This window comes from Mchenga conophoros, linkage group LG1 (assembly GCF_057382185.1).
Source record: "Mchenga conophoros isolate Kocher_MC1m ecotype Shallow Benthic linkage group LG1, M_conophoros_male_GT1.1, whole genome shotgun sequence".
NCBI classification, from domain to species: Eukaryota; Metazoa; Chordata; class Actinopteri; order Cichliformes; family Cichlidae; genus Mchenga; species Mchenga conophoros.
The window spans coordinates 7,966,306-7,980,890 of record NC_140526.1 but is presented as its reverse complement, the minus strand read 5'-3'; the positions used below and the strand labels follow the sequence as shown (position 1 = coordinate 7,980,890).

At 40.2% G+C, this 14,585-nt stretch overlaps 1 protein-coding gene across 6 annotated transcripts in view; it reads left to right on the top strand.

The window, feature by feature from the left end:
- Positions 1–14,585, top strand: part of akap13a (A-kinase anchoring protein 13a) — a 125,865-nt gene that overhangs the window by 52,859 nt on the left and 58,421 nt on the right. For all 6 annotated transcript variants that reach the window (XM_085244419.1, XM_085244500.1, XM_085244584.1 and 3 more), the window contains exon 10: positions 10,552–10,606. In XM_085244419.1, coding sequence (XP_085100545.1) covers positions 10,552–10,606 — 55 coding nt within the window. The remainder of the gene's footprint in view (positions 1–10,551; positions 10,607–14,585) is intronic.

The window sequence follows — 14,585 nt, the reverse complement described above, 5'->3', positions numbered from 1 at the left end:
TAATAAGGCACACTTATTTATTCAACTTATTCTGTAAAAGTGTAAATAATTAGAAAAAGAATTAAAAATAACTCAAGTGGGTTAAAGTGTACATGAAATATATTTTCAGTGTGTTCTAAAACTCAAGGCAGCAGGAAGCAAAAACACCTGACTGCTTAACAGAATCTAAGTGACAGCAACAACAACTAGCTGCATGAAATGAGATGCGTAAGGTTAACAAAGTAATTAAAATCAAAAAGAGTGTGACAGTGTTTTGACGAGATTCAAGCTGTTTAGACTGCAGATAATTTAGTCCTGGATGATTCAGTTTGTGTGACAGCTTTTCCGTTTCATATTTTAGACTTAGCCAATCTGCACGGCGACACTCTGACCCATAAAGTTTATGCTTTTCTCTCCTCCAAACTGCGCGTCAAAGCAGACAAAAACTGTTTTCATCAACAGCTGTGAGTCTGTTTGAAGTGTAAAGAAGTGTAAAATATTCAAGATAAGAACACGAGATAAATTTAGATTAGATTTAGGTTTTTTTTGTCTTTTTCCAGATGTGTAAGAGAGAGTGAAAGCTATAATCTCCTCTTGTTGAGGATTTTTAATCCAACAGCTTTGTTATTTAGACAAAACCCATAAGTATCATTTAATGTGACATCACAGTGAGGCTAGATCAATATGATGGACCCATTAACTTCTGCTTGTGTCCTTGCTTTCAGTGTGTGCTCTGTTTAATTCCTCCACTCATCCGATTCAAAATAGATTATAGGGAGAATATGGAGGAGTTGTTGCATAATTTTTTGTGTACTGGAAACCTTTCCTGGTAAAGTGCAGTTTCAAGGCGAAATATGTCTTTGATTAATAACTGCACATGACAAATGACCCCCTGGTGAATGAGACAGCAATGGTCTGTAGAGACATTTTCACAATGAAATAAGAGATTCTAAGGGTTTCCTGTAGTCAGTGGTTACGGTCATGTGACGGAATAGCTTTTTTCCTTTACGTTTTAAAATGCACTCTTACATGGATGTACACAGTTTTCTGTCTTTACAGTGAGGAAAAATGGTCAGCCAAGGCTGAGAAGCTGTTCAAGGAATCCCTGTGTGTTTATACACCACTCTGCATTTAATTATTATTTGTTATTAATCTCTGGCTCTATTTCCCAGGGTGTTTTTGTCCTGTCTTCATCCACTCACCCCCAACCGGTTGCGGCAGATGCCCGCCCCTCCCTGTGCTGGTTCTGCTGGAGGTTTCTTCCTGTTAAAAGGAAGTTTTTCCTTCCCACTGTTGCCAGAGTGCTTGCTCATAGCGGGTCATACGATTGTTGGGGTTTTCTGTTTTCTTTGTATTATTGTAGGGTCTTTACCTCACAATACAAAGCGCCTTGAGGCAACTGTTGTTGTAATTTGGTGCCATATACCGGTAAATTGAATTGAACTATTGGTTGCAGCAGAATAATATATGAACCCACCAAACAGAACTTCAGAATCAAACATCATGTTTTCTGTTTAAAAAAATAAAATGCCATTCAGCAGCCTCCTCGAGCTATGAGGCACCTGGTGCTCTGTGAAAGTTTCAGTTAGCGTCGAGCTTCATTTGTTTGTGGCTACTGAGATTCACGCCTTTGTGCTACTGGACAACTATAGCCAAGTAGGTCAAAGCTGGATTCTCATGTAAGCAACAACCCACAGACAGCAGGGACTTCAACACATTTGCATACCATCCAAATATCGTTCAGAGGGTTCTCAACCTCAGGCTTCCTTCCCAGCAGCATAGATTTGATTACAGAGGCAGCGGGGGATTAAACTTTGTTACTTTGATTTGTGATTTATCTGTTATGCTTAATTTAATTTTTCTTAATAGCAATTTGTGATGAAATGTGCAAATACAAAAGATCAGAAGCAGGTTCAGGACAATGTTTAGATGAGTTTTTGTAAGCTTTTGTCCAGCTGCTTTTAGAATTGCAATATACAGTTTTTTCTTTTCATTTTACACTTTTTAGGTCTGTTAGGCGTGCCACATATGAAATATGCCCATGTGTACACCCATGCACACACACAAACTAGTTCAGACCTCTATGGTTACAGTTTTTTTCTATTTGCACTTTTCTATTTGGTGGTTTGGCCTTGTTCTAGGACCTCCATGTCCTCCCACGCACAGTATTATAGAACAGAGCAGGCGTCGTTGAAATCTTGATGTGACACTGAGTAAATCAGAAACAGGATGAAAGAGGAGCTGTGCCAGAGCTGGGTTACAACGCGGCTTGTGGATGCAAAGCAACTATAGGCAGTGTTCATCAGCTTTAATATCACATCCTGTCTGCAGTTTGCCAGTTGGATATTTAGAAGAATCTCAGCTGATTTTTTTTTTTTTACTGGCACTGAGATCAGCTGATCTGCCAGAATTGCTAGTGAGCTTGATTTCTTGGCATTCTAAATTATTCTTTGTGTGTACTCATTTTTGATCTTATCAAGAAACTCAAACATATTGCCTTTGAGCTCATTTGGGGAGTTAAAAGAGAGAACAGCTTGAGCAGGAGCTTAATGTGCTGCAAGAAATAATAAATAAGGGTTTGGGCGTTTAGTGTCTTTATGTCCACAAAATGGCTTTTCTGCTCTGAGCGCTCAAAGCGTTTTATACAACTCGCCTCATTCAGCCATTCACACAAGCACTTTCTTCTATACTTTCCCAGTGTAAGTGCTTTCTATCTAACATTCACACACATTCATACTCTGGTGCAACTTGGGGTTAATATTTGACATGGAGACTGGAGCAGAACCATCAACCTTCCGATTTGTGGGTGACCTGCGTTATCTCCTGAGCTACAGCTACCCCACCATAGCCCTCCATGGTGTTCTTTTCCTATACATAGATTTTTGATTGTGATTGTGCATACACATGCCATGCTGACATCTATCATATAACATATCCATATTGGATTAATCTTGATATTTAAGAGTTTTAACATTTTACAAACTGTATGTCAGAGATGGTTTTGGCAAAAAAAGCTTGAAAAAGGTGTAGTTACACCGAGAAGGTGCTCACCAGTAGGGGGTGTTAAAGCTCAGCAGCGTTAATTGATGTTGTTGAATAACGTTAACTGAAGGAATAATGCTCCACTGTCATCTGTCACACAGTAACAATGCAATGCTCTGGATGGCTGATTCATACAAAAAGAGAGAGGTATTCACAGCCTCACAGGGAGAGAGAGAGAGAGAGCGAGCAAAGGCATGAGTCAAACACAGTCAAGAGAGAAGTTGAGACGACAGAGGAAAAGAAAAGTATGGGAGGGAGGTGGGGAGAAGTGAAGGAGGGAGGAGTAGAGCTGGAGTCTGGTGCGGCCAGATGTGAAAAGCTTAGCAGACTGCTTCAGTTCTCCTCAACAGTGTTTCTCTTGGATTTTTTAACCTTCTGTTCAATAAAGCAGCCCTGGATATTTAAGGGAAAATGTACGAACGACACAAGCGGAGGTATAGTCTCTGTGCCAAAGGGGAGAGAGCTGTAGACGTGGTTTTGATTAAGGTAGGCTACCTATCGGCGCTTTCAAACAAAGTCGTTTGGTGTGGTGATCCCACTACTGACACAGTATTAACGCTCATTTGAGCTGAAGCTTTGAAAGCATAGTTAAGTGCTCCAGACAGATAAAATGTAATGGCTAAAGCAATAAAAGCAAGGTAAGGCGTCTAAAGCAGAACTTAATTCATAAAAGTAAACCATAAAACAGAGGCTAAAGATAATAAATGACGTTATTACCTGAAACTAAGCCTGTGAACCGGATACTTTTGGAGTGATTTAGCAGCGTAAGTCCTCAGACAGTTTGAAGGCCTCATCAGCGTTCCCCCTTAAAGCTATTCAGAAAAGATATTTATTTTGAAAAGGTAATCATAAGCATCACAAAGTGCTTCAGCGTGTGTCGGCAAACCTGTAGTCCTCTGCCAGGGATGTTGTGACGGCTTTCGTTGTGTTGCTCCCTGGGAGATGATTGCATGGTTGTTGATAGTGGCCCTCCAGACACAGAGTGCTGATTATTTTGGGTGGAGTGTGGTTTCTGGATGTTCGCTGCATGTGTATGCTGTATGCGACACAGAGACAGATGCCTGCGCTCTATCTGTCTCTGTGGAATAAACTGTGTATGAAACTTAATGAGGCTCAGACAGTTTAAGGTCTTTCTGGGGTTTTTTTGGTCAGCTCAGTGGGTACTTGTCTGGCAAACTAAAGCAGAAGATAAAGTTGCTGAAAATGTCTCGCTATACCCTAATTTCCCTCTCGCTCAGAGGTGCCCTTACTGTGTTGTAAAGGTTCTGTGTTAAACCAAATGTAGCGGAGGTTCGATGGAATCTTTCTAAATGAGATGTTTACAGCTCCCAAAACTTGTGCTATTTAAAGCCCAAAAGGCACTTTCCCTTCTCTGCATATATAGAACCTTTTACAACATTTTTCCACTGTGGAGTTTCTCCTTGCTGCAGCTCAGAGACTTGTGCACTGTTGATCAAAGCAATAGGAACTTATGTAACTAAAATCTTAATCATGATAGATCCCTGTTTAGTAAAGACAAAGGAAAAACGTGCTCCTTCTAAGTTTTCGCTCGGACAGAGTGAGATATTACCAAAACCTCATATCCCAATATAACTTATTTTATATTGTTTCATATGTGATTATTTTTGTTTTTTTATTTTGAGCATCTGGAAAAATGTTTGACTAAGGATGTAACCATAACATTTTAATGTATAAAATATAGAACAGTTTTCAATAAGTGTTCAGTAAACGCTCTAAAAATCGTGGCGTTATCCGTAGTGACGCACATAGATGACCCTCACGCAGTCACCGCTACTCAAGAGCTTTTTCTGAGGCCTCTAGCTTCCAATTCTGCTCTATGGTTATCAGGACAATAGGCATCTATCGCAGAGTGAAGTGCTCAGATGAAGTGCACCATTAACATCATACAGGAATGAGTTGTTTGGCTCGTCCACATATCTCTTGTAACATTGTGTGCTGCGTCTCATCCTCTACTCTGGCCCGACACTCGTAATATAAACAACGCAACTTGACTTGTGTAAAGCATTTTCTGCTGGGCATTGTGTACCTGGATTCGGGTTTTTTGACCAACAGTGTAAATTCAGATCATATCTTTAAAAGTTTCCACTGTTATCTCCTTCCATCTTTGTAAGCATTTAGCGTGCCTCACATCAAAGCTTATTTTAGTGTTTGACATTCTGGGTTATTTTGAGCACCTAACGGCTCTTTTTTTTGCTTCTTGTTTGTTAGCTCTCTCGACACTCTTTCATGTGATTGTAGGTGGCCGGGATATTTGTTGTGTTGCAGTCAGCATCCATTATATTTTGTCAGATTACACAGCCCTAGATGTCATTAGTTAGCGGTCACAAGTGGAGGAAACTCCATCAAGGGACATTAAGTGACTGGTTTGATTTGTAAGCAGGGTAAGTACCAGTGATTTTTCCAGATAGAACAAAATCAGGCTTTTCCTGTCAAATCTCAAATAGTAATGAGAAAATGATGTTCACTAACTTATCGATCTAGAGATAATTTCTAGATACAGACTCGGGAAAGAATTTCACAGGCTGTAAAAACTAATCTATGCAGCTATTTAGAGTAGATGGTTAAATATGTACTCAAAAAGCATGGTAAAGTCTGTCGTTAGCTGGTTACTCAGCTGTCAAACATTGTAAAAATAAGTGAAATTATGATGTATCTGGATTTGCTGTTTCTTTCCCTTTAAACTGTAATACCCTCACTTTGTCTGGTTCTTTATTTTAAATAGGTTTCAGTTTTAGTCTTAATTATTATGTGATAAAGGCAAATACTGTAAAGTCATTTAGAGCTGTTTGTAATTGTAAAATTGAACCAAAATAGGTGTCAACAGACTGTGATGAGCCTCGTTTTATTTAAGTCGCACTTAGCCAATGACTCAGCTGGACTGTTTCCTATTGGTTGATGACTATAAACTATAATCTAAACTAATAATCAGTTACTGATGGCTGGACTATTAATTATCGTGCATAAAATAAACTAGTAACTACGCAGCAGTGGGCGTTTGATATGGGGTGTTTACTGTCACAGTGTCTGCTGGTTGTGACATCCAGACTCAGGGCAGAGTAGAGGAAAATCAGTGAAGAGACTTGCTCTGGTATATGTAACACCTCTCTTTAGTCTGTTGTCACTTTCTAAACTTGTTCCAAATGTCAGCTCCTCTTTACCCCGGAGGTATGAAATAGCAAGGGTGTGTGCAAGTGAGTTAGAGAGAGAGAGAGGGAGAGGTAGAGATATGATGGTGTGGGAAAAAGGCTGCTCTGGGCTAACGGTTTCCTCTGGCCTCAGATGGAAACAGGCATTCGGCCAAATGACTTCATTCCAACCAGTGTTTCACATCCCAGCATCTTTGCTGGCCTGGAATCACAAAACACATCATCACTCCACTTACCATCTACAGTAACTGTGAATAACCCTTTATACTAACATAGTACTACAGTAAATATACCCATCAGTCATAAACGATAAAACCACTGACGGGTAAAGTGAATCTTATTGCGATGTTCTGCTGGGAAATCTTGAGTGCTGGCCTTCAGGTGTCGGGTTATACTTCTACCTAAACATTACTGCAGAACAAGCACACCCCAGTATGGCCCCAATGTGCCATAAATATCCAGATCTTGAGCGAACATCTGCAGGACCCAAGCATTCAGGCACCAGATGCCACATACTCCTAAACCATCTGGGTCCAGAGATGGGTAAGAGCTGCCTTGTGGCACAAGGGGAACCTCCGGAATAACAGGCTGGATGTATAATGTTTAATGTTTAGGCTAATAGGTGTATATTCTGTTGTACTACACTCCTGGTTTGGCAAACCCAGATATTTCTTTATTTGGGCTCTTTTAGAGCATTTGTGATGTGATTTTAAAGATACGAAAAGTAGTTGTTCTATTTGTGGCACCTTCTTGACCCTTTTTATTGCAATCTTTTTATAGCGTTAATCACAAGCTCATTCTATGAATGGAACAATTCATAAAAGTCCTTCCAAGGTGAACCACAGAGGAGATTCATCCACGGGTTTGCTGTTACCAGGCCTTGTTTGCTGAGACCATGTATACATGCTGGACTGGATACAGTCATTCATTCCACCATGGCATCCTTCAGTGCTGCAGAGCCTCACTGGCCGCCTGCCTGTTTAGAAACAAGGCAGCCGTCCAAGTCCTGCGTGCCCCGGCGTATAGACAAACCATCCCGCCTTTTTATTTTTAAACCAGATGTGTTTTTACTGGGTACAGTTTAGATTCCCCCGGCAATACAAATATGCTCTGTGTTGTTCAGAATCGAGGCTGCCAGCTTTCAGACGGGGGACCAGTTCCTGAATGGCTAGCTGTTTAGCAGACCTGCTAACTGCTGATTTGATAAATGTGTGATTTCTTCAACTGATTAAATGAGTGGCTGCTCTACTGGCTGAATCATTGTGCGTCTTGGTTTATATCGAGCATACTAACCACATCGCCTGCCACATTTATCCATGGTGCGTCTGTGAGGAAAAATAAACACATTTTTAATGTGACTTTTCCCCTCCTTTTTTATTTCTCATCATTTTTATGACCCTTAAATTGCTTCTTGGTAGTATATTGTTGCCTTTGAGTCGATGTTTTTCTCAGTGAAACAATCATAAAAATGACTTGTTCTTAAGCAAATCAATGACTTTTGTGCAAGCATTGTAGCTGCTCTGCAGTAGGCATGATGGAACTGAATTAGAACATATGAACTGAGAAGAGAAAGAAGTTGATGCTGTGACTGAAATCGAAAAGGCTTTTGTTTTGTCCAGACTGAGCTGTGTACACTCACCTTTCATACCTTAGCCTGCAACACACTGCCAAAAAGAAAGGAAATACAGCAGTAATATTTGAGTAATATTCGTGTATTAAAAGGAGGAATTTGCACACACTGTATAACTACTTCTTAGGTAAAGTATCCACTTCATACTTCATCATACTTAAGGGTTCAGTTCATTTTATAATTAGTGCCAAAACACACTGTGGAGTAGAGTATTAAAACACACAGAGCTGCTTCTCTCGCCTCGTTGAATTCTTTGTTCTGAAGTTGTCCTGCTGTTCCTGTCCTCTGCTAAGGGTCGAGTCTTGTTGTCCTTTTTTTTTTTTTTTTTCCTTTTTCATTTTTTGCAATCTCTGGCAGTCATTTTACCTCTGACCAGAACCTTTGTATGCATTTATGTGTCCACGTTTGTCTGTGTTTGTGTGCGTGTGCTGGCGCCCTCTGTGACCAGCTAGTCTTTCCTCGTCAGCGTGTTTGTTCTCTCTCAGCGGGCTCTGTTTGATATCTGAACACAGCTGTGAGACACGAAGAAGAAGTCTGTGTGTTCTACGCATGCATCTGTGAATGTGGGGGATTTTGTTGTGTGCATGTGAGACTTGATGAGGGGTGGGGAAAGGAAGCATAAGTAAGTGTTTGTCATGTGGGTGCATGCATGCATGATGTAGGTGCCTGTACATGGGGCCAGTTGGTATGCAATTAGTTGTCAGTGTCTTTGTCGGAATGCAAATGGGAAGATCAGACGTGCCACTCCCAGGCCTGGAAAACAGAGTGCAGTGTTTCTCTGCTTCTCAGTGGGCTCCTCAATAGATAGCACAGGGTTAGTTTTATAAAAGCTGAGATCAGCTCCCTCACCCTCAAAGCATTCTGGGGGTGGGTTGACCTTGTTAGTTGGCTAGGACTCACTTATCATTCTGTGTTATATGGGTTTTTTTGTTTTTGTTTTTTGTTTCAGTCTCTCTTCTCTTTTTTCCCCCTGAGCATTATATTAAGTCTTGTTTAGCTATGACTTCTTTTCCTCTTTTTGTTTTTAATATTCTCTTTTGTTACTTTGTTGCTTATGACTCTAACATTTGCGATGAAACGAAATGCCTGGCTTCTCCAGCGCATGTTGAAGTGCCTTTGGGTAGCATACTGAACCCCAGCGTGTGTGTACTTGACAGTTATGGGACGAGGAATTGGGAGGAGGCGTGATCGAGGTGAGTGCCTGGGGCCAGGCCTTAGCACATCCTTAAGTGTCTGAAGTAACTACTTGGACCACCACCAACAAGGAGGGGCCATCAGGGTTCAGTAACACTTGGATTGGGTGGCTGTCAAGGGCTCCGGCCCTCGCAGTCTAAACCTCAGTCGAAAAATCTTCTGCTTCCTTGGATGCTGGTCTGGAAGCTCTGGGATACTGTAATGGGCGTTTTTCAGCCTCTGCTTGTAATTGCAAGCAGATACTACTTCTACTTCTTACCTTTGGGAAAAAAAAGTGAGACAAGCTGTTTTAGTCTGCTGCCTTTGTCTTTATTTCATGCGAAGTTAACTAGCTGCTAGCTAAACACAGACTTGATCTTATCGAACAAAATAAAAGTAAGTTGTTCCCCTTTTTTGTTTTTTCTACTCTGATCACTGGCCTGTCCATTTGAAGGTATTCAGTTTTTGCCATTACAGAACCACTTTTACTTGTATGATAAAAACTACAGCATCCATACAGTCACAGTAAATTAAGCTTGTGGGGGACAGCTGTCTTTGATTCCAACAATTCCTTCATCAGATGAACATTTGAGGTCTTTAGACTAGCGACCTGTTTATACTGTTCCTTCAGGTTTCTTTGCATGAATCTTAAAGTTTACAGGGTCATGCTAAAGCGTGTTGATCCGAGCTTGCTGGGGCTGGGAGTTAAATGTTAAAGTGAGGAGGAAACAAATTATTGAAGCAGGTCGTACAAGCATCTTATAGAAGATGATATGTGTAAATGACAGTAGCTCCAGTTTACTTCAGAAAGCGCTTGACCCTTTAAAAAAAACTGCATTTTCAATCAGCATGAGGTTTGTAATTATCTGAAGCATGTGGGTTTGCTAATCTGGCTTTGTTAATAAATTAGTAATCAGATTTTAGTTGCCTTGTGACTTTGCATGAACCACACATTGAAAGTCAAAGTTCATCATCTTTAGCTAGATATAATTGATGGAGTTCATTAAAACACAATGAGCTTCTCTCTGACTCTTAGTTTCACATTCAGCGCTGTCAGTCAAATCTGCACAGCTTCGTCCGAACTGTCGAATCTTTTGTGTTGCCTGCAAAGATGGGAGGGAGGGAGTCTGAGGCTTTTGTAGCTAAAACCAGCTCATATACACACACACAAATGCACACACACACATATACACAGCTGTTGTAGAGACCACAGAGGAAGCGGAGCCACAGCGCTGCGTGTTCACAGCCAGCCACAGAGCTCTGACAGGCACTGCGTGTGTGTGTGAGTTGGTGTCAGTGTGACTGTGAGCGCTGAAGGCTGAAAAAGTTGGATCTTTTCAGACAGTTCCTCGGGGGGGATGGAGATAGAGCCAGAGTGTAGTCACTAAATCCTGTGAATACTCTTAAGACCGCTGTTATAAAGGGTGTCTTATCGGTGCCTCCCATCCTGTGTTCGGAGGAACACTTCCTAACAGACATGCTGGTCTGCATCATTATTTCTTTGTGGGTGATGATCACATGTTGCTGAGAGTGATTCAGTGTCTTCCTGTTTCTCTGTAGATCCACCGAGACAGAGAGACGTCGTTCCATCAGCCTTGCAATACTCAGCACTCAGGTAAGAGTTACTGGCAGCTCCTGCTGCTCTAAATTTTCATGTCAAAATTGACAGAATGGGTATTTTTAATTTCTTAATGGTTATTTCTGTTATGACTTCTTCTTTGGTTCCTTTTGCAGCAATCTGCCTGACATGGGTACTTTGCTGTTAGCAAGAAATGTTTTGCTCTTGGCTTGTGTGTGGATTAGTGTTAGTACTGATTAAGCCTGTATCCTGTTTGAAGTGATACTATGTTTCTCTTTGGCCTGGTTAAAGTAGCACTGACATCAAGTAAGATCGTTACATTGTTTGAGACTTGAGAGCAGCAGTTTGTTTGTGAACTTGTGAAAGTAGCTTTTTCTTTCTCCTAGTTTGATCTACTCAGATGACCTAAAACACCAACTTTGACAAAGATAAGATTTTGCTGCCTGATATCGGTGTTGTTAGAGCCCGATCTCGCTCTATTGTTTCTAGTCTGACATTAACAAAAAGTTTCCACTTACAAGCCAAATGGTTGAGTGGTTAACCTGTCACCCAGGACACGTGCCCAGGCTGCCTTTGCGCTCTAATATTCTTGAAACCACACTTTTAAGTGTCTAAGTCTGCTGACACTTGGAGATGTTATGAGGCTACTTTAAAAGGTTTTTAAGTAACATGCAAATGAGACTTTAAGTAGAAACATGGGCTTTTGACTTGGTGTGTTTTGCCAGCATGTGCACACACAGATGATGAAAAGTTAGATACGGAACAGATGGGGACCAGTGACCCTGATTGCTGTGAAAAGGGCCAGAACATGCACACTCTAATAAGATTTCATCTCTGTATCAACAAGGGCTCATACCGATTTAGACGACTGCTGTTAGGAAAGAAACACTGAAAACCCAAATGAGAAGGAAGTGTCGTTATATAGTTCGTGTTGTCTGTGGGACTGTTGACCAATATAGGCTAGACTCACTGTGTATTATATTTGAATGTTAAATATAATTGTGCTTACAAATAAGGTGATGCTGTGCTTTATATTTCAGTAAAGTCCACAACAATATTTGGTGATATCCCAGTTGATCGTGTATGAAATTTCTGGAATTGACCCCATAAATCATTTAATGTTAGCGTAGGAACACTAGCTTTAAAGGCTTAGACAATTTCCTTCTAGAAGGAAGTTCCGCCACCAACTTGGTAACACGTCAGGGCAGTTATTTTGGCAGTTAACAGATAATGAGAGCCAAAGCTTTAATTTCAGTCGTCAACTTTATTAAGTACATTTTTACAGAATTGCTTGTATGGAGTCCCACCTCAGATATGTTAGAAATGCTTACAAAGTTTAGTTTCTCCAGAAGGTTTAACAACCTTATTGTCCCTCCGTGTTGCACTTTTATTTCAAATGTACAAAGTTATATGACCCTACAGCATCAGCAGTAAGATCATTTAGTATTTTCACTTGTGGTTAAAAATGTCTTGACATTGCATAGTTTTTAAAATTTATTTATGCCCACTTTTTATCACGTCATTTATGCCTGGACCACAGTAGCAGTTTCCTCGAGCCACTCGGGAAGTGTAGCTGGGAAAAATATCAGCTCACTTGTCAGTGCAGCAAGTGGTTGATTGTTGCCATGGGGATATAGTTCACTCAGTGTGGGCAATGACTGTAGGAGAAATATTAATGTGAAACATTTTAGATGTTGACACAGATATGTCTGAGTTTGGGCAACAGCCAAAGCAAGATAAGAAAAAGGGATTCTTTGACCTTCATAAGATGAGTCTGTCTGTAGGGAGACTGGTCTCAATAAAAAAAGACCAACAGATCGATGAGCTGGATCAGGCGGAGAACAAACTGCCTTTTATCTGCACTAGAAAACAGATGAAACATCAGTGTGTGTGACAGGGGCAGAGAGGAAAAGAGGCTGAAATGGATGAGACATACTGAGGAAACAAAAAAAAGTCAAACATGGAAACAGAAGGGAGAAGAACCATGGGTGTCAAGTGGAAGTAAAAATGGAAGGGTGGGTGACGGTGGGATTTCCTCTGTTGCAGCTTGGATCAGTTGACATCACTTCCTTTTCTTCCTCATTAAGCCAGATGCTTTCTGCCCTCCCTTTCTTTCTCTCTGATAGTTATTTATTTAGTTAACTTGGCAACAGAGGGATGTAATCCATGTTTCAACCACTGCAAAAGTAGTTTTTTAAGTTGCTGCTTGAAACGATTTACTTAAATTTACTTACCAATTTCATTGAATGCTTTTGTAATATACATATAATGACCACTTTATTAATTACAGCCTACTCTCATGATGCCTGTGATATCCAGTCATAGGTAATATGTTGTTTGAATATCATTCAGGTCAACGTTGGTGTTGTAGTGGACTGTGTCAGACTGCTGTTTTTCATGAAAGGTGGTTTATATATGCAGCCCTCTGACTCAGTGCCTCATTGTCTCACTGCATTCAGTACTTTGGTTTAAACGTAGTGAAATCTTCAAAACTGGACGATGAGTTTAGCATGGTAGCGTGCTATTCTCACATGATCATATTGGTAGGTGTAATACATAGCACTATCATTGTGAGATGGGAGATGCTGGCATCAACACGGCCTTGTAGAGCCAACAGAACAACTCGCTGTGGATTATTATTCTTATTGTGTAGGAACATTAATGGTGACTGGATGCTCCTTTCAGATAGAGGTCAAAATCAAAGTAGCTCACAGTATTTGTTTGGCTATAGAAGAAAAGTTCTCCATGATCTTTTGGTTTTTGGTGTCAAAGGTCAATGTGATTTTACTGACTGCAAAAACCTTCCAGGTGAAAGTCGATACTCAAACCTTCTTCAAAGTCAATATGCACAGTCTTACGCAACTGGACTGCAAAAATAAGAGTCAATCCAAAGTTTGGATACACTTGTACTAGTTCATTATTTTCATTGCATTCCATATGATAAGTAATCATAGTAATAAAATAACATCACCTGACTTCTTCAGTGACCCAGCTGAGCTTTTGTTGAACCAGGAAATTTGGTACTTTGGTCCTAGCTTTTTTTTTTTTTTTTTTAAACTAAATATGCTCGACAGCTCAGTTAGAGGAAGACTAAGCTATGAATACACATTTACAGTGAATTAAAATGATTAGAAGTGGCACTGTAAAATTTCTCATTTATAAATATCATATAAATCTCATTGTTGTTCTGTTGCAAATTTAATTTGTTCAGAAAATTTTTTAAGTAATTATTACCTTTATAAGGAGTTTGTTGCAAAGGCTTCATGTTCACTCTGTGCTTTTGTGCATGTTATTTTATTTATTTATTTACTTACTTACTTTTTAATGTGTCTCAGATAACGAGAAACGCCCACGCTCTGCGGTGTGTTCCAACCTTTGACCTGTACTGTATATTTGTTTGGAAACTGAAACATTGGTTCTTAGTGAGAACCAGACCTTGTCAGATCTAATCTCTGTGTTGTCTGGAGACACCGTTGTCATCTTTACTTTTAAAGACCTGGGGAAAAAAACTAAACTAAACTTGCTAAGGAGTAATCTTGGTGCTAGACATTGTGTTTGTGTGAAGTAATGCAAATTTTCTGTTGGTTGAAAAGACCCTTGTGATACTGTTTTGCTGTGGATGATCAGGCAGCATTTAGCCATATTCTGTACATCTCTGTAGAAAAGACAGAATAAAGGACACTTAAAGGCAAACAAGCTACATAAATAGCAGTCAGTGTTCAGTGTGTGAATGGGTGGATGACTGAATGTAGTGTAAAGCGCTTTGGGGTCCTTAGGATCTAAGTAAAGCGCTATACAAATACAGGCCATTTACCATAATTTTAATAATTACACATTTATGCAAAACCTCAGTGACTGCAGACATTTCATTTGACTTGATCAGACATTAAAAGAAAAACAAAAAAGAACAGCTGAGGCTGCTTCTCGTGGCTGCAGAACATGTGCATTGTTGTGCTCTAGGGTGAATTATCCCATCATGCTTCTGGTACATGTTGTGGTGCATGTCTGCTGTGGT